This window comes from Bombina bombina, chromosome 12 (genome assembly GCF_027579735.1).
Source record: "Bombina bombina isolate aBomBom1 chromosome 12, aBomBom1.pri, whole genome shotgun sequence".
Lineage (NCBI taxonomy): Eukaryota > Metazoa > Chordata > Amphibia > Anura > Bombinatoridae > Bombina > Bombina bombina.
In genome coordinates this window covers 31699234-31719979 of record NC_069510.1, presented here as the reverse complement: position 1 = coordinate 31719979, position 20746 = coordinate 31699234, and the positions used below count along the sequence as shown (strand labels likewise).

Genomic DNA, 20746 nt, shown 5'->3' with positions numbered 1-20746 from the left:
GAGGATGCTCCGTGCCGGATGTCTTGAAGATAGACCCGCTCCGCGCCAGATGGATGAAGATAGAATATGCCATCTGGATGAAGACTTCTACCCGCTTGGATGAGGATGTATGTCCGGACTTCCAAAACTGTAAGTGGATCATCGGGTGTTAGTGTTAGGTTTTTTGGGTGGGTTTTATTTTTAGATTAGGGTTTGGGCAATGTAAAAAAAGAGCTAAACGCCCATTTAAGGGCAATGCTCATCCAAATGCCCTTTTCAGGGCAATGGTTAGCTTAGGTTTATTCAGATAGGTTTTTATTTGGGGGGTTTGGTTGCGTGGGTGGTGGGTTTTACTGTTGGGGGGTTGTTTGTATTTATTTTTTTTTACAGGTAATAGAGCTGATTTCTTTGGGGCAATGCCCCGCAAAAGGCCCTTTAGTGTAGGCTAGGGTTTTTTTTATTTTGGGGGGGGGCTTTTTATTTTGATAGGGCTATTAGATTAGGAGTAATTTGTTTTTATTTTTGATCATTTCTTTTTTTATTTTGTGTAATTTAGTGTTTATTTTTTTGTAATTTAGATAATTGTATATTATTCATTTAATTTTATTGTAATGTTAGGTGTTAGTGTAACTCAGGTTAGGTTTTATTTTTCAGGAAAATTTGTATTTTAGCTAGATATTTAGTAAATAGTTAATAACTATTTACTAACTAGTCTACCTAGTTAAAATAAATACAAACTTACCTGTGAAATAAAAATAAAACCTAAGATAGCTACAATATAACTATTAGTTATTTTGTAGCTAGCTTAGGTTTTATTTTATAGGTAAGTATTTAGTTTTAAATAGGTATTATTTAGGTAATACATTTAAATTTTATTTAGATTTATTTTAATTATATTTAAGTTAGGGTGTGTTAGGCTTAGGGGTTAATATATTTATGTAGAGTTAGTGATGTGGGAGGCCAGAGGTTTCGGGGTTAATAGATTTATTATAGCGGCGGTGGGGGGCGGACAGCAGATTAGGGGTTAATAATATTTAACTAGTGTTTGCGATGCAGGAGGGCGGCAGTTAAGGGGTTAATTCATTTTTTAAGTGGTGGCGATGTCCGGAGCAGCAGATTAGCGGTTAATAAGTTTATTATAGTGTTTGCAATGCGGGAGGGCCTCGGTTTAGGGGTTAATATGTAGTTTATGGGTGTTAGTGTACATTTAACACTTTAGTTATGAGTTTTATGTTACAGCTTTGTAGCATAAAAACTCATAACTACTGACTTTATAATGGCGGTACAGATCTTGTCTGTATAGAGTGTACTGCTCACTTTTTGGCCTCACAGTAAAACTCATAATAGCGGCGCTATGGAAGTCCCATTGAAATAGGGCTTTTCTTAAAGTGCGGTACTGACGTTGCATGACGCCCAAAAAAGTGTGCGGTACAGCTATTCTGACAAAACTTGTAATAGCAGCAGTAGGGGAAAAGCATTGTTATGGGCCATAATGTTGATATTTTAACCATAACACAAAACTCGTAATCTAGCTGTCTGTGATTATCTAGATCTATCTATCTCTATCTAGATCTATCTATCTCTATCTAGATCTATCTATCTCTCTCTAGATCTATCTCTCTCTCTCTAGATCTATCTCTCTCTCTCTAGATCTATCTCTCTCTCTCTAGATCTATCTCTCTCTCTCTAGATCTATCTCTCTCTCTCTAGATCTATCTCTCTCTCTCTAGATCTATCTCTCTCTCTCTAGATCTATCTCTCTCTCTCTAGATCTATCTCTCTCTAGATCTATCTCTCTCTAGATCTATCTCTCTCTAGATCTATCTCTCTCTAGATCTATCTCTCTCTAGATCTATCTCTCTCTAGATCTATCTCTCTCTAGATCTATCTCTCTCTAGATCTATCTCTCTCTAGATCTATCTCTCTCTAGATCTATCTCTCTCTAGATCTATATCTCTCTAGATCTATATCTCTCTAGATCTATCTATCTCTCTAGATCTATCTATCTCTCTAGATCTATCTATCTCTCTAGATCTATCTATCTCTCTAGATCTATCTATCTCTCTAGATCTATCTATCTCTCTAGATCTATCTATCTCTCTAGATCTATCTATCTCTCTAGATCTATCTATCTCTCTAGATCTATCTATCTCTCTAGATCTATCTATCTCTCTAGATCTATCTATCTCTCTAGATCTATCTATCTCTCTAGATCTATCTATCTCTCTAGATCTATCTATCTCTCTAGATCTATCTATCTCTCTAGATCTATCTATCTCTCTAGATCTATCTATCTCTCTAGATCTATCTATCTCTCTAGATCTATCTATCTCTCTAGATCTATCTATCTCTCTAGATCTATCTATCTCTCTAGATCTATCTATCTCTCTAGATCTATCTATCTCTCTAGATCTATCTATCTCTCTAGATCTATCTATCTCTCTAGATCTATCTATCTCTCTAGATCTATCTATCTCTCTAGATCTATCTATCTAGATCCAAAAACGGTAGTTGTAAATGGGAAGTGGCTCTCACTGAATTTTGAAGCAAAGCCAACAACTTTTTATTTACAAAGACACTACTGTGACATTTCGGGGTCATAAGCCCCTTCCTCAAATCAAACACATGCTATAAATATCATGTACAATCAAATATGCAAATAATCAATTAACAAACAAATCTTGTGCAATTATGGCACAAATGGTTGTAAATGCTTCTCTGGGATCCCCTTTGTTGAGAAATAGACATATATGGCTTTGGCGTTGCTTTTTGGTAATTAGAAGGCTGCTAAATGCCGCTGCGCATTACACGTGTATTATGGCTAGCAGTGAAGGGGTTAATTAGGTAGCATGTAGGGAGCTTGCAGGGTTAATTTTAGCTTTAGTGTAGAGATCAGCCTCCCACCTGACACATTACACCCCCTGATCCCTCCCAAACCGCTCTCTTCCATCCCCCACCCCTACACCTACGTCATGCCTTAGCTACACACCCCCAAAATGCCCAGCTAAGTCCTTAATATCGCCTACACTGAGGTAATGTGTAATCAACACTCCCTTGTAACACCCATCTAACTGCCTAATGTCAAATAATAACTAAGTATAATATACTAAAATAAATAAACCTTATTATAACTATATAGCTATATCGCTAAAGTTATCAATGTTTAAATAATGTGTCACAGAAATGCGCTAAAATGCCGGTGGCACCGGCAATACCTGCTTGGCCTATCCAGGCTTCTGGAACTCAGTGCCGGACCAGAATTGAGCCCCACACTGCTGGCGACGGCCGACTGCTGGAGGACCGGCAAAACCTGCTCGGTCTATCCGGGATTCTGGAACTCAGTGCTGGACCATGGCTTAATTCATGACCGGCACCGAGTTCCAGGAGCACGTATAGGCCAAGAAGGTTTTTCCCCCAGTGGTCTGGGGCTGAATTCTGGTCCGGCATTGATTTTTAGGAGCCCAGCTAGGCCGAGCAGGTTTTGCCGGTGCCGCCAGAGTTTTAGCACATCTCTGTGGCAAAAAATGCATTGTCACGAACAATGTAGAATATTTAAAGTATTGGAGATATCTTAAAAGAAATTTAATAGCTGAATGCTATTATTTCAAACATAAATATATATCTGAAAATACATGTTTATGTTTAGAATTAAATTAAGCAAACATTAAATCTATTTTAAGATATCTACAATAATTTAAACAATATGCATTGCACATGACAAAGCATATTATTTGAAAAATTAACCCCTAATCTGTCATAACCTAAAACTAACTGTATAAGCTAAGACCCAAAACATAAATATTCAATATTTAAATAATGCATTGTTATGTACAATTAATGTTTAAATATTTGCATATAAAATTAAAATATGATTAAATGATGCTTGTTGTGTTTATTATTTCTAATTAAATACAGTATAATATTATAGCTATACATAACTGCATGCCTGTTATGTAAATATAAAATTTAATGATACAGACTACTGTAACATATACATATGTATCTATTATAAACACAATGGCCTCTATTTATCAAGCCATCAACCGCAAATACGCTGGAATTCCGCAGCGTATTTGTGGCGAGGCTGATTCGCCATAGTTATCAAGCCCTACAGACCGTCAAAAGTAGAATTTAGTGACGTAACATACGATCCGCCAGACTCAGTCCGACACAGATCGATGCTTACGTCACTCCAGATCTTCCGAATGCAATTTTGGCACCATCTGACTACTTTTAGTAGTTATCAAAGAAGAACCAGGTACGCTCGCCACTATTCCGGCCCAGCGTACCTGGTTTTCAATCCTCCACCCTGGAGGCAGCGGATCCCATAGGAATCAATGGGAGTCTGAAAGCAGCGAAGGCTTATGTTCGCTGCTGCCAGATATCCCATTGATTCCTATGGGAAGTGTCTGCACCTATCACCCTAACGTGTACCCCAAGTTTAAACACCCCTAATCTGCCCCCCCTACACCGCCACCACCTACATTATACTTATTAACCCCTAGTTATTAACTATTTAATAGCTACCTAGTTAAAATAAATTCAAATTTACCTGTAAAATAAATCCTAACCTAAATTACAATTACACCTAACACTATACTACAATTAAATAAATTAAATACAATTACCTACAATTAAATAAAATTAACTAAAGTACAAAATAAAACAAATACTAAATTACAGGGGAAAAAAAATTACAAGAATTTTAAACTAATTACACCTAATCTAAGCCCCCTAATAAAATAAAAAATCCCCCCAAAATAATAAAATTCCCTACCCTATACTAAATTACAACTAGCCCTTAAAAGGGCCTTTTGTGGGGCATTGCCCCAAAGTAATCAACTTTTTTACCTGTAAAAAAAGAAATACAACCCCCCAACATTAAAACCCACCACCCACACACCCAACCCTACTCTAAAACCCACCCAAACCCCCCTTAAAAAAACCTAACACTAACCCCCTGAAGATCACCCTACCTTGAGACATCTTCACCCAGCCAGGCACAAGTGGACCTCCAGAAGTCTTCATCCTCTCCGGAAGAGGACATCCAGACCGGCATCTTCTATCTTCTTCCATCCGATGAGGAGGGGCTCCATCTTGAAGACATCCGACGTGGAGCATCCATCGATCCCGACAACTAAACAACGAATGACGGTTCCTTTAAATGACGCCTGGATGAAGCCTTCTGCCGGTCTGGATGTCCTCTTCTGCCCGGATAGAATGAAGACTTCAGCCGGTCCGGAGGTCCACTTGTACCCAGCTGGGTGAAGACGTCTCAAGGTAGGGTGATCTTCAGGGGGTTAGTGTTAGGTTTTTTTAACAGGGTTTGGGTGGGTTTTAGAGTAGGGTTGGGTGTGTGGGTGGTGGGTTTTAATGTTGGGGGGGTTGTATTTCTTTTTTTACTGGTAAAAGAGCTGATTACTTTTGGGCAATGCTCCGCAAAAGGCCCTTTTAAGGGCTATTTGTAATTTAGTATAGGGTAGGGAATTTTATTATTTTGAGGGGGATTTTTTATTGTATTAGGGAGCTTAAATTAGGTGTAATTAGTTTAAAATTCTTGTAATTTTTTTTCTGTAATTTAGTGTGGGTTTTTTGTATTTTAGTTCATATTTAATTGTAGGTAATTGAATTTAATTTATTTAATTTATTTAATTGTAGTATAGTTTTAGGTGTAATTGTAACTTAGGTTAGGATTTATTTTACAGGTAAATTTGAATTTAACTAGGTAGCTATTAAATAGTTAATAACTATTTAATAACTATTGTACCTAGTTAAAATAAATACAAAGTTGCCTGTAAAATAAAAATAAACCCTAAAATAGCTACAATGTAATTATTAGTTATATTGTAGCTATCTTAGGGTTTATTTTACAGGTAAGTATTTAGTTTTAAATAGGAATAATTTAGTTAATAGTAATTTTATTTAGATTCATTTAAATAATATTTAAGTTAGGGGGTGTTAGGGTTAGACTTAGGTTTAGGGGTTAATAACTTTAATGTAGGTGGTGTAGGGGGACAGGATAGGGGTTAATATGTATAATGTAGGTGGCGGTGGGCTCCGGGAGCGGCAGTTTAGGGGTTAAAAATTGTATTTAGTTGCAGCGGGGTCCGGGATCGGCAGGATAGGGGTTAATAACTTTATGTAGGTGGTGGTATAGGGGGCGGCAGATTAGGGGTTAATATATTTATTATAGTTGCGGCGGGGTCCAGGAGTGGCGGTATAGGGGTTAAACAGTATAGTATAGTGTGGGTGCTTAGTGACAGGCTAGCAAGAAAGCTGCGAATAAGCCGATGAGCAGCAAGATCGATGACTGTTAATTAACAGTCCGCTGCTCATCGCACCGTACTTGGTGCGCGGCTTTTTGACAGCTTTCTTGATAAATTTGGCAAATGTATTCTGGTCCGCGGCGGCGATGTTAGGTGAGCGTATTGGGGCCGTCGAATGCAGGTAAGTAGACAGCTTGATAAATAGAGGCCAATAATTTTACATTGACACATTTTAATGTATGTGCAATAGTTAAACTATATACATGCACAACTGTTTAAATATTGAATATCAATGCAAGGCCTGACTACAGTATAGCTACAATCTTTGAAATAAAATGCATGTTCATTTAGAATGAATATTAGTTTAAGTATTGGATATATCAATTAAAATGTAGATATTCTTGCTTGATGCATTTATAATTGTAAATAAAAATATTTTTAAAATAGATATTTATGTAATAAAGAGACAGTTGCATTATAATTATAGTATCACATAACTGCATGCCTGTTATGCAATAAAACAATTGTAACATGAATATACATTTTAAAAGATATATTTAAAATAAAAAACACAAGAAAAATAAATACATATTAATGTATATACAATAGTTAGAAGAATATGCACCATACATAAGAATGCATAATATTTTAAAAATTGTAGATAAATGCAATATTAACCACTAAGCTGCCCTAACCTAATCACCTAATCAACCCCCATACAGGTATGAAGGATGGTTAGGTGATTAAGGCCAACAAAATCCTAAATAAACAATAATCACCCAATCAACCTTCATACGGGTATGGGGGGTTGGTAAGAAGATTAAAGCCTACAAATAACTAAATAAATATAATTCACTCAATCAACCCCCATACAGGTATGAGGGGTGGTTAGGAGATAAAAGCCTTAACCGCCACCTCCCAACACAAACAACAACTAAACCCCCTCTAAACTAACCCCACCCTTTAAAAAAAAAATCTTAGTGAGAGAAAATAAAAAATACATTATCCAAATTTTATATATATATATATATATATATTGTATAAAAATACCATCAGATATATGTAAAAATATGTATTTAAGAATAATTAGACTTCCATGCAAGTATGGTTTAAGGGTTTTCCCCCCACTTTTTTGATCCATTAACTTCTATGGGGGAATATGTTAAAGCATGTACAATATCCTAACTTCGGCTTTTTGCGCGCAATTTAAAACTTTTTACTTTTACCTTGTAATGCAAGCGCTACCCAACGCGTGCGAAAAGCTTACTTCTAGCTGAGTTAGTGTGCAAGTCAGAGCGTTAAATACCACTCCACTTGTAATCTGGCCCTAATATGGCAGGTTTTATTCTAAGATTTTTTTTAGTAGTTGTTTTTAGATGTTTAGTTTTCATTAATTAACTCAATTGTTTCCCAGCAATGCACTACTGAACACATCTTGTGAGCCAATGACAAGAGAAATGTGTAGGCACCAATCGCCAGCTAGCTCCCAGCAGTGTATTGCTTCTCCTGAGCCTACCTAGGTATGTTATTGAACAAATACCAATAGAGTTAAAGGGACACTGAGCCCAATTTTTTCTTTCATGATTCAGGTAGAGCATAACATTTTATTCAACTTTCTAATTTACTCCTATTATCAGTTTTTCTTCGTTCTCTTGCTATCTTTATTTTAAAAGCAGGAATGTAAATCTTAGCGGCCAGCCCATTTTAGATTCAGCACCATAGCTAGCGCTTGCTTATTGGAGGCTTACATTTACCCACCAGTAAGCAAGCATAACCCAGGTTCTCAACCAAAAATGGTCCGACTCCTATGCATCACATTCCTGCTTTTTAAATAAATATAGCAAGAGAATGAAGAAAAATTGATAATAGGAGTAAATAAGTTGCTTAAAATTGCATACTCTATATGAATCATAAAAGAAAAAAATTGGGTTTAGTGTCCCTTTAAGTAAATTTGATTTGTCTTTACTGTCCCGTTAATCATTAATAAAATATCAATTAGTCTCCTTGTTTCCTTTCCTATGGGCCAAATTTACTTTGCTTTATTATTTGTTTACCTAATATGAGTGAAAGAAAAAAAAAAAAAAATATATATATATATATATATATATATATATATATATATATATATATATATATATATATATATATATATATATATGTTTTGCTTATAGTGCAGTCTAAATTCAAACAGCAGACCGCACCCTGCCGGTTTTTCACACGGTGGGAGATCTGATCATTATTTTTCCATAAGCTTGTGAGTCCACAAACCATTACTCCTGGGATTCAACTCCTGGCTACTAGGAGGAGGCAAAGATTCCCAAATCAATAAAAGCACTTACTCCTTCCCACCTCTCTGGTTTTCCAGTCTTATCTTTGCCTCCACAGGAGGAAGGTTTAGTATTGAGGGGCTCCAGATTATTTGTTAAGAGGGATCCTCAGACTGATTTGAGGCCCATTTTCCCCCTCAGAGAGCTGCTACTTGACACAGAGGGGAGATTGGCATATTGGGTACTGATATAATCACTCCCAATGAGGAGTTGGTCACAAGCCTGCCACAGGTGTCGCAGGGACTGTTCCCTTAAGCGCCTCCAGTTGTGTAGTCGATATACTCCAAACACAGATCGTCTACTGTTACGTTTACAGGGCTGGATGGGCTCTCTACTGGAAGCAGTGTTTTCGAAACTCGTAAGCACAGTAAAGTGGGTGCATCTTAAGGTAAGTGAAGACATTTCTTTCATGTAATTGGCAAGAGTCCATGAGCTAGTGACGTATGGGATATACAATCCTACCAGGAGGGACAAAGTTTCCCAAACCTCAAAATGACTATAAATACACCCCTCATCACACCCACAATTCAGTTTTTACAAAATTTGCCTCCTATGGTGGTGGTGAAGTAAGTTTGTGCTAAGATTTCTACGTTGATATGCGCTTCTCAGCATTGTTGAAGCCAGATTCCTCTCAGAGTACAGCGAATGTCAGAGGGACGTGAAGGGAGTATCACTTATTGAATACGATGATTTCCTTAACGGGGGTCTTTTTCATAGGTTCTCTGTTATCGGTCGTAGAGATTCATCTCCTATACTCTCAATTTACCATTACCTCTACTGATAACCGTTTCAGTACTGGTTTGGCTATCTGCTATATGGATGGGTGTCTTTTGGTAAGTATGTTTTTTTTTTTATTAATTAAGACACCTCAGCTATGGTTTGGCACTTTATGCATTTATATAAAGTTCTAAATATATGTATTGTACTCATATTTGCGATGAGTCAGGTTCATGTATTTCCTTCTGCAGACTAAGTTTCATATTTGGGGAATATAATTATTTTTTTAAAAGAAATGTATTTCTTACCTGGGGTTTAGTCTTTTTTCAATTGACTACTTCTTGCAAATTGCGGGCGGTATTAGGCCCGCGGGTGCGTCAAATGCTAAACTTTATTGCGTCATTCTTGGCGCGAAAATATTTTTGGCTCGAAAAATTACGTCTATGACGCAACTTCGTCATTTCCGGTGTCATACTTGACGCTGAAACCTTTCACACAGTTGCGTCATTAGTGACGCGAGTGTCATTTCCGGTTATTTTTGGCGCCAAAAAAGTTTAGTTACGTTGTGCGTCATACTTGGCGCCAAACTTTTTCATTATTTCAATGCCCCATTGAGGTTTGCCTCTTGCCTTTTTCTCTTTCAGAGGGCTATGCTATTTGCATTTTTTTCCCATTCCTGAAACTGTCATATAAGGAAATAGATAATTTTGCTTTATATGTTGTTTTTTCTCTTACATTTTGCAAGATGTCTTAATCTGATCCTGCCTCAGAAGTTTCTGCTGGAACATTGCTGCCTGACATTGGTTCTACCAAAGCTAAGTGCATTTGTTGTAAAATTGTAAAAATTATTTCGCTGAATGTCATTTGTAATAGTTGTCATGATAAACTTTTACATGCAGATAGTGTATCCATCAGTAATAGTACATTGCCAGTTGCAGTTCCTTCAACTTCTAATGTACATGATATACCTGTAAATTTTAAAGAATTTGTTTCCGATTCTATCCTGAAGGCTTTGTCTGCATTTCCACCTTCTAATAAACGTAAAAGGTCTTTTAAAACTTCTCATTTAGTTGATGAAATTTCAAATGACCAACAACATAATAATTTATCCTCTTCTGATGAGGATCTATTTGTTACAGAAGATCATTCCTCAGACATTGACACTGACAAATCTACTTATTTATTTAAAATTGAGTATATGCGTTCTTTATTAAAATATGTGTTAATTACTTTGGATATTGAGGGTAACCAGTCCTCTTGACGTTCAGTCTAATAAATGTTTAAAAGCCGTTTTAAAACTTCTTGTGGTTTCTCCAGGGGTTTTTCCTATTCCTGAGGCTATTTCTGATATGATTTCTAAGGAATGGAATAAGCCAGGTACATTTTTTATTCCTTCTTCAAGGTTTAAAAAATTGTATCCTTTACCAGCAAAATCTATAGAGTTTTGGGAAAAAATTCCCAAAGTTGATGGGGCCATTTCTACTCTTGCTAAACGTACCACTATTCATATGGAAGATAGTACTTCCTTTAAGGATCCTTTAGATAGGAAGCTTGAATCTTATCTAAGGAAGGCCTATTTATATTCAGGTCATCTTCTCAGACCTGTAATTTCTTTGGCTGATGTTGCGGCTGCATCAACTTTCTGGTTGGAGAATTTAGCGCAACAGGAATTGGATTCTGAATTATCTAGCATTATTCGCTTACAGCAATATGCTAATCATTTTATTTGTGATGCTATTTTTGATATTATCAAAATTGATGTTAGATCCATGTCTTTAGCTGTTTTAGCTAGAAGAGCTTTGTGGCTTAAATCTTGGAATGTTGATATGACATCTAAATCTAGATTACTATCTCTTTCTTTCCAAGGTAATAATTTATTTGGTTCTCAGTTGGATTCTATTATTTCAACTGTCACTGGGGGAAAGGGAGTTTTTCTGCCTCAGGATAAAAAACCTAAGGGTAAATCTAAGGCTTCTAACCATTTTCGTTCCTTTCGTCAGAATAAGGAACAAAAAACTCAATCCTCCCCCCAAGGAATCTGCTTCTAATTGGAAAATTGGAAGCCTTCCTCAAATTGGAATAAATCCAAGCCATTTAGGAAACCAAAGTCAGCCCCTAAGTCCGCATGAAGGTGCGGCCCTCATTCCAGCTCAGCTGGTAGGGGGCAGATTAAGGTTTTTCAAGGATATTTGGATAACATCTGTCCAAAATCAATGGATTCAGAGCATTGTCTCTCAAGGGTATCGAATAGGATTCAGAGTAAGACCTCCTGTGAGATTTTTTTCTCTCACGTATCCCAGCAAATCCAGTAAAAGCTCAGACTTTCCTGAAGTGTGTTTCAGACCTGGAGTCTTCAGGAGTAATCATGCCAGTCCTCTTCTGGAACAAGGTTTGGGGTTTTATTCAAATCTATTCATTGTCACAAAGGAGGAAGATTTATTCAGACCAGTTCTGGATCTAAAAAATTTTTATCGTTATGTAAGAGTACCAACTTTCAAGATGTTGACTATAAGGACTATTCTGCCTTCTGTTCAGCAAGGACATTATATGTCCACAATAGACTTGCAGGATGCATACCTTCAAATTCCGATTCATCCAAAACATTATCAGTTTCTGAGACTCTCTTTTCTAGACAAGCATTACCAATTTGTTGCTCTTCCATTTGGCCTAGCAACAGCTCCAAGAATCTTTTCAAAGGTTCTGGGTGCCCTACTCTCTGTAATCAGAGAACAGGGTATTGCAGTGTTTCCTTATTTGGACTTAGTCTTACATTCTGCAGAATCTCACACGAATCAATTAGTGTTGTTTCTTCGGAAACATGGTTGGAGGATCAATTTACCAAAAAGTTTCTTGATTCCTCAGACAAGGGTCACCTTTTTAGGCTTCCAGATAGATTCAGTGTCCATGAATCTGTCTCTAACAGACAAGAGACATTTAAAACTGGTTGCAGCCTGCCGGCACCTTCAGTCTCAGTCATTCCCTTCAGTGGCTATGTGCATGGAAGTTTTAGGTCTCATGACTGCAGCATCGGACGCGATCCCCTTTGCTCATTTTCACATGAGACCTCTACAGCTTTGTATGCTGAATCAATGGTGCAGGGATTATACAAAGATATCACAATTAATATCCTTAAATTCCAATGTACGACACTCTCTGACATGGTGGATAGATCACCATCGTTTAGTTCAAGGGGCTTCTTTTGTTCGGCCAACCTGGACTGTGATCACGACAGATGTGAGTCTTTCCGGTTGGGGAGCTGTTTGGGGATCTCTGACAGCACAAGGGGTTTGGAAATCTCAAGAGGCGAGATTACCAATAAATATTTTAGAACTCCGTGCGATTCTCAGAGCTCTTCAGTTTTGGCCTCTGTTAGAGAGAACCGTTCATTTGTTTTCAGACAGACAATATCACAACAGTGGCATATGTCAATCAGGGTGGGACTCACAGTCCCCAAGCTATGAAAGAAGTATCTTGGATACTTGCTTGGGCGGAATCCAGCTCCTGTCTAATCTCTGCGGTGCATATCCCAGGTGTAGACAATTGGGAGGCGGATTATCTCAGCCGCCAGACTTTACATCCAGGGGAGTGGTCTCTCCATCTAGATGTTTTTTGTCAGATTGTTCAGATGTGGGGTCTTCCAGAGATAGATCTGATGGCCTCTCATCTAAACAAGAAACTTCCCAAATACCTGTCCAGGTCCAGGGATGTTCAGGCGGAAGCAGTGGATGCGCTAACACTTCCTTGGTGTTCTCATCCTGCTTACATTTTCCCACCTCTAGTTCTCCTTCCAAGAGTGATCTCCAAAATCTTCATGGAACAATCGTTTGTGTTGCTGGTGGCGCCAGCATGGCCACACAGGTTTTGTTATGCTGATCTGGTTCGGATGTCCAGTTGCCCGCCTTGGCCACTTCTGTTACGGCCAGATCTATCTCAAGGTCCGTTTTTCCATCAGGATCTCAAATCATTAAATTTGAAGGTATGGAAATTGAACGCTTAGTACTAAGTCATAGAGGTTTCTCTGACTCAGTGATTAATACTATGTTACAAGCTCGTAAATCTGTCTCTAGAAAGATTTATTATAGAGTTTGGAAGACTTACATTTCATGGTGTTCTTCTTATAAATTCTCCTGGCATTCTTTTAGAATTCCTAGAATTTTACAGTTTCTTCAGGATGGTTTGGATAAGGGTTTGTCTGCAAGTTCCTTGAAAGGACAAATCTCCGCTTTTTCTGTTTTATTTCACAGAAAGATTGCTATACTTCCTGATATACACTGTTTTGTACAGGCTTTGGTTCATATTAAGCCTGTCATTAAATCAATTTATCCTCCTTGGAGTCTTAATTTGGTTCTGAAGGCTTTACAGGCTCCTCCATTTGAACCTATGCATTCTTTGGACATTAAACTACTTTCTTGGAAAGTGTTGTTCCTTTTGGCCATCTCTTCTGCTAGAAGAGTTTCTGAGCTATCTGCACTTTTTTGTGAGTCTCTTTTTCTGATTTTTCATCAGGATAAGGCAGTTTTGCAGACTTCGTTTCAATTTTTACCTAAGGTTGTGAATTCTAACATTAATAGAGAAATTGTTGTCCCTTCCTTGTGTCCTAATCCTAAGAATTCTTTGGAAAGATCCTTACATTCTTTGGATGTGATAAGAGCTTTGAAATATTACGTGGAAGCTAGTAAAGATTTCAGGAAGACTTCCAGTCTATTTGTTTTATTTTCTGGTCCTAGGAAAGGTCAGAAGGCTTCTGCTATTTCCTTCTTGGTTGTAACTTTTGATTCATCAAGCTTATTTGGAGTCAGGTCAGGCCTCGCCTCAGAGAATTACAGCTCATTCTACTAGATCAGTCTCCACTTCGTGGGCTTTTAAGAATGAAGCTTCAGTTGATCAGATTTGCAAAGCGGCGACTTGGTCCTCTTTGCATACATTTACTAAATTCTACCGTTTTGATGTATTTGCTTCTTCGAAAGCAGTTTTTGGTAGAAAAGTTCTTCAGGCAGCTGTTTCAGTTTGATTCTTCTGCTTTTGATTTAAGTTTTTTTCTTTCAATTATGAAATAAACTTATTTTTGTTTTGGGTTGTGGATTAATTTTTTCAGCGGAATATGGCTGTTTTTAATTTATTCCCTCCCTCTCTAGTGACTCTTGAGTGGAAGACTCTACATCTTGGGTATTGATATCCCATATTTCACTAGCTCATGGATGCTTTCTCTAAATGCTACCACTTTGATGTGTTTGGTGGGAAAGTTCTTCAGGCAGTGTCTAGTAATTGGGTGCCTGCCTAATATCCAGCATATTTTTATTAGCGCTACGGAATCTGTTGGCGCTCTACAAATAAATAATAATAATAATATCCAGCGCTACAGAATTTGGCGGCGCTATACAAATAAATAATAATAATAATATCCAGCGCTACATAATTTGGCGGCGCTATACAAATAAATAATAATAATAATATCCAGCATATTTTTATTAGCGCTACGGAATCTGTTGGCGCTATACAAATAAATAATAATAATAATAATATCGAACGCTACAGAATTTGGCGGCGCTATACAAGTAAATGATAATAATAATAATATCCAGCCAAGGCAAAGGTCTTACTTTTTAGTGACTGCCCTAGCCCTGTCCAGGAAACACCTGACTTTGCCCTGCCATGCAGATGACACGTCCCTGCATTGGCCATGTCCTTCATGCACATCCCTCTCCAGTTATTGTCCCACCCACAAAACACTAGCGGGTCACATCCCTGCTCTTGTAAACCCCTCGGGAAAGTTGGGAGTTATGAAACAGCAGTTATTCTAATGGAATATCACATAAGTAAAAGCACAAAACACCCACATTTAATACAGATCTCACTGCAAATTATACATTTTTAATGGGGCTCAGCATGTTTAAATAAAATCTCTTGCATAGTAGCTGTGAAAACATGCGATAGATGACACAAACTAAGTGCTAAATGTGTACTAAAATATTTGGTTCATACATATAAAAATGTTGCATTTAAAGACTTACAACTAGATTACGAGTTTTGCGTTAGAGGTTGTGCGGTGCTAACAAGCAGTTTATGCTCATTGCTCACTTACAGACAACGCTGGTATTATGGGGTTTTTACAAACCCGGCGTCAGCCCCCAAAAAAGTGAGCGTAGAGCAAAATTTTGTGCCACATCTCACCTCAATACCAGCGCTGCTTACGTTAGCGGTGAGCTGGTAAAACGTGCTTGTGCACGATTTCCCCATAGGAATCAATGGGGTTGAGCCGGCTGGAAAAAAAACCTAACACCTGCAAAAGAGCAGCATAAAACTCCTAACGCAGCCCCATTGATTCCTATGGGGAAAATACATTTATGTCTACACCTAACACCCTAATATGAACCCTGAGTCTAAACACCCCTAATCTTACACTTATTAACCCCTAATCTGCCGCCCCCGACATCGCCGACATCTGCATTATATTATTAACCCCTAATCTGCCGCTCCGGACACTGCCGCCACCTACATTATACTTATGAACCCCTAATCTGCTGCCCCCAACATCGCCGACACCTACATTTTATTTATTAACCCCTACTCTGCCGCCCCCAATGTCGCAGCAACCTACCTACATTTATTAACCCCTAATCTGCCGCCCCATCTGCCGCCCCCAACATCGCCGCCACTATAATAAAGTTATTAACCCATAAACCTAAGTCTAACCCTAACACTCCCTAACTTAAATAAAATTAAAATAAATCTAAATAAAATTACTACAATTAACTAAATTATTCCTATTTAAAACTAAATACCTATAAAATAAACCCTAAGCTAGCTACAATATAACTAATAGTTACATTGTAGCTAGCTTAGGGTTTATTTTTATTTTACAGGCAACTTTGTATTTATTTTAACTAGGTAGAATAGTTATTAAATAGTTATTACCTATTTAATAACTACCTAGTTAAAATAAAGACAAATTTACCTGTAAAATAAACCTAACCTAAGTTACAATTACACCTAACACTACAATTAAATTAAATTACCTAAATTAAATACAATTAATTACAATTAAATAAAATTATCTAAAGTACAAAAAAAAACAAAAACACTAAATTACAGAAAATAAAGAAATTACAAGATTTTTAAACTAATTACACCTAATCTAATCCCCCTAACAAAATAAAAAAAGCCCCCCAAAATAAAAAAAGCCCTACCCTACACTAAATTACAAATATCCCTTAAAAGTAATCAGCTCTTTTACCTGAAAAGAAATTACAATTTCCCTCCCAACATTTAAAACCCACCACCCACAGAACCAACCCTACTCTAAAACCCACCCAATACCCCCCTTAAAAAAACCTAACACTAACCCCCTGAAGATCACCTTACCGGGAGACATCTTCACCCAACCGGGCAGAATTCTTCATCCAGACGGCATCTTCTATCTTCATCCATCCGGCGCGGAGCAGGTCCATCTTCAAGACATCCGGCGCGGAGCATCCTCTTCTTTCCACGGCCGACGACTGAATGAAGGCTCCTTTAAATGACGTCATCCAAGATGGCGTCCCTTCAATTCCGATTGGCTGATAGAATTCTATCAGCCAATCGGAATTAAGGTAGAAAAAATCCTATTGGCTGATGCAATCAGCCAATAGGATTGAACTGGCATTCTATTGACTGATTGGAACAGCCAATAGAATACCAGCTTATTCCTATTGGCTGATTGGATCAGCCAATAGGATTGAAGTTCAATCCTATTGGCTGATTGCATCAGCCAATAAGATTTTTTCTATCTTAATTCCGATTGGCTAATAGAATTCTATCAGCCAATCGGAATTGAAGGGCCGCCGTCTTGGATGACGTCATTTAAAGGAACCTTCATTCAGTCGTTAACTGTGGAAAGAAGAGGATGCTCCGCGCCGTATGGATGAAGATTGAAGATGCCGTCTGGATGAAGACTTCTGCCCGTCTGGAGGACCACTTCGCCTGGCTTGGATGAAGACTTCTCCCGGCTTCGTTGAGGACTTCGGCCCGGTTGGGTGAAGACTTCTCCTGGTAAGGTGATTTTCAGGGGATTAGAGTTAGGTTTTTTTTTAAGGGGGGATTGGGTGAATTTTAGAGTAGGGTTGGTTGTGTGGGTGGTGGGTTTTAATGTGGGGGGGGGATTGTAATTTTTTTACAGGTAAAAGAGCTGATTTCTTTGGGGCAATGCCCCGCAAAAGGCCCTTTTAACGGCTATTTGTAATTTAGTGTAGGGTAGGGCTTTTTTTTTTATTTTGGGGGGGCTTTTTTATTTTGTTAAAAATCTTGTAATTTCTTTATTATTTTCTGTAATTTAGTGGGGGGTTTTGTACTTTAGATAAATACAATTAATTACAATTAAATACAATTAATTTAGGTAATTAATTTAATTGTAGTATAGTGTTAGGTGTAATTGTAACTTAGGTTAGGTTTTATTTTACAGGTAAATTGGTCTTTATTTTAACTAGGTAGTTATTAAATAGTTAATAACTATTTAATAACTATTCTACATAGTTAAAATAAATACAAAGTTGCCTGTAAAATAAAAATAAATCCTAAGCTAGCTACAATGCAACTATTAGTTATATTGTAGCTAGCTTAGGGTTTATTTTATAGGTTACATAAGCAGCTTATTTGTAACGGTTTACTTTGCAAGTATTTAGTTTTAAATAGGAATTATTTAGGTAATAATAGTAATTGTATTTAGATTTATTTAAGTTAGGGGGTGTTAGGGTTAAACTTAGATTTAGGGGTTAATAACTAATATAGCGACATTGGGGGCGGCAGATTAGGGGTTAATAAATGTAGGTAGGTGGCAGCGATGTTAGGGACGGCAGATTAGGGGTTCAAATATTTATTTTAGGGTTTGCGATGTTGGGGGGCCTCGGTTTAGGGGTTAATAGGTAGTTTATGGGTGTTAGTGTACTTTTTAGCACTTTAGTTAAGAGTTTTATGCTACGGCGTTGTAGTGTAAAAATCTTAACTACTGACTTTAAAATGCGGTACCAGTCTTGACAGGAGAGGGTCTACCGCTCACTTTTGGTCAGACTCGTAATACCGGCGCTATGCAAGTCCCATTGAAAATATAGGATACGCAATTAACGTAAGTGGTTTTGCTGTATTTCCGAGTCTGGCCAAAAAAGTGAGCGGTACACCTGTACCTGCAAGACTCGTAATACCAGCGGGCGTTAAAAAGCAGCATTGGGACCGTCCAACGCTGCTTTTTAACCCTAACGCACAACTCGTAATCTAGGCCCATGTTTACTAACAATTTTTGTGGCCAAATATATTTTAACATTTGTATCATTGTGTATTTCAGTTGGAATTGCAGGACTTAACTAAATTAACCCTATTTTTATCCATTAACCCTAAGTGTTACCAGTAACCATATCTCCGGCCCTAACCCTACCCTCTAATACCCTTGTCTCAGTGTTTCACACATCCAGGCTGATCACATTGTGGCCTCTTTTGAGACTGTACAGAGGAGGATTCCTGATTATCGAGTTTATCTTCCTTTTGGGGATCAATAACTACGGCTGGCGCAAGGCTGGAGTGAACCACATACTCATCTTTGAGCTGGATCCCAGAGCCAACCTCTCCTACTTTCACTTATTTGAGGTATGACATTGACGTTATGGTCCTGATTCTCTAAGCCTCTCTGGCCTGGTGATATTATCTAAGAGGTCTCATCAGTACTGAGAGATCCCTCAATTTTTTTTTGTTTTAGCTTGAGAGAATTTTATTTAACTATACAGGATTCTGTGTGTGAAGGAGAAACATATACATTACAATATAATGCTTAAAACAGATTTTATGTTTTTTCTTCATGCCTAACCCTACATAGGAACTTTATCTTTGTAGCATTATTGTACATTTAGGCCAGTGATGGCCAACTTCCTTAAACATGAAGGTCACAGATCAATATTTTAGTGGAGAGCAAAATTGCGCTTTTGCGAGCATGATATTTGCGCTCCACTCAGTAATACCAACGCACGCTAGTGTGCATTGATATTACAAGTTAAGCGCAAATGGAGCTAATGGAAGGTCGTGTTCGCATTGCCTGGAAGCATTTCCGCTAATGAGAGCACGCTTTCATAGGGTCCAATGTAAAATATACACAAATATATATGCATGTAAGCATATACACAAATATATATGCATGTAAGCATATACACAAATATATATGCATGTAAGCATATACACAAATATATATGCATGTAAGCATATACACAAATATATATGCATGTAAGCATATACACAAATATATATGCATGTAAGCATAAACACAAATATATATGCATGTAAGCATAAACACAAATATATATGTATGTAAGCATAAACACAAATATATATGCATGTAAGCATGTACATAAATATTTCAAGTAAAAACACAGCCCCCATAGACTAATGTAAAAGCACTTTTCAGTGCCATTTTTTTTCTAACACCCCACATCCCCTCATTTTAACGCATTATAACTGCTTTGTCTAGTCTTTTTTTTTTTATTCATATATATTTTTTTTAAATGAACTGTACACTTTATTTGGGGGGCAATTGGGGGACATTTTTTTTTTAATTAACCAGAGGTCTGACCAGAGTGCTATCGTGAGCTCTCTGGAGCATTAACCAGCCACTTGTAATGGCTGGTTATTTAACGTGCACCCGTAAACAAGCAATTTTGCCCCTTTGCGGGCGCACATTAAAATAGTGTTTCACTTTGTAATCTAGCACCAAACTATTAACATTTACTAGAAATGTCTTGTGGCACGGTGTCAAATTTAGCTAAGGTTGCCGTGTATTCTCTATCTACCGTTACTCTTCCAGACGGCCGCTTTGCCCACCCAAATGGGACCAACATAACAACATGCCACTCATTCTTACTTCTGCTTTTTCCGCAAAAACTAGTACAGATTACAGACAGTACTAGTATAATGATGTGTGTGTGTATATATATATATATATATATATTTATATTTATTTCATTCATACAACCATCTGCAAAGTCAATGTTTTTTGCTTATTGTAAAAAGCCTTTTCAAGACATCTCAAAGGTTTAAATTTTGTCTGTCACAGTTTCAGCACGCCATACTTGTATATCCATTAATATAATACAGTGTTGCCATTATGTTCTAGCATCTACCATAGAAACTAATACCCATCACTGTCACAGGGTTTGAGAAGTTGCTATTTTGAAACGTAGGACACTGCTGCCATAGACTGCTAAAGACGTGCATGCTCCTAAGCTCCTATCAGCCTCTTTAGATTTATGCTTCAACAAAGGATACCTATAGAACAAAGCACATTTAATAGAAGTATATTGGAAAGTTGTTTAAAATCGCTTGGTTTACATGAAAAATTAAAGTTTAATTTTGACTATACTATCCCTTTAATAGTTGAAGTGTAGCAGATATGGTGCAGCAGTTTATCAATAACAGTTTACATAGAATCTATGGCTGTGTCTGCCA

At 37.4% G+C, this 20746-nt stretch overlaps 1 protein-coding gene across 1 annotated transcript in view; it reads left to right on the top strand.

The window, feature by feature from the left end:
• LOC128642776 (xenotropic and polytropic retrovirus receptor 1 homolog) overlaps nt 1–20746 on the top strand; it is a 556720-nt gene that overhangs the window by 459789 nt on the left and 76185 nt on the right. The window contains exon 9 of the mRNA XM_053695572.1: nt 18714–18901. Coding sequence (XP_053551547.1) covers nt 18714–18901 — 188 coding nt within the window. The remainder of the gene's footprint in view (nt 1–18713; nt 18902–20746) is intronic.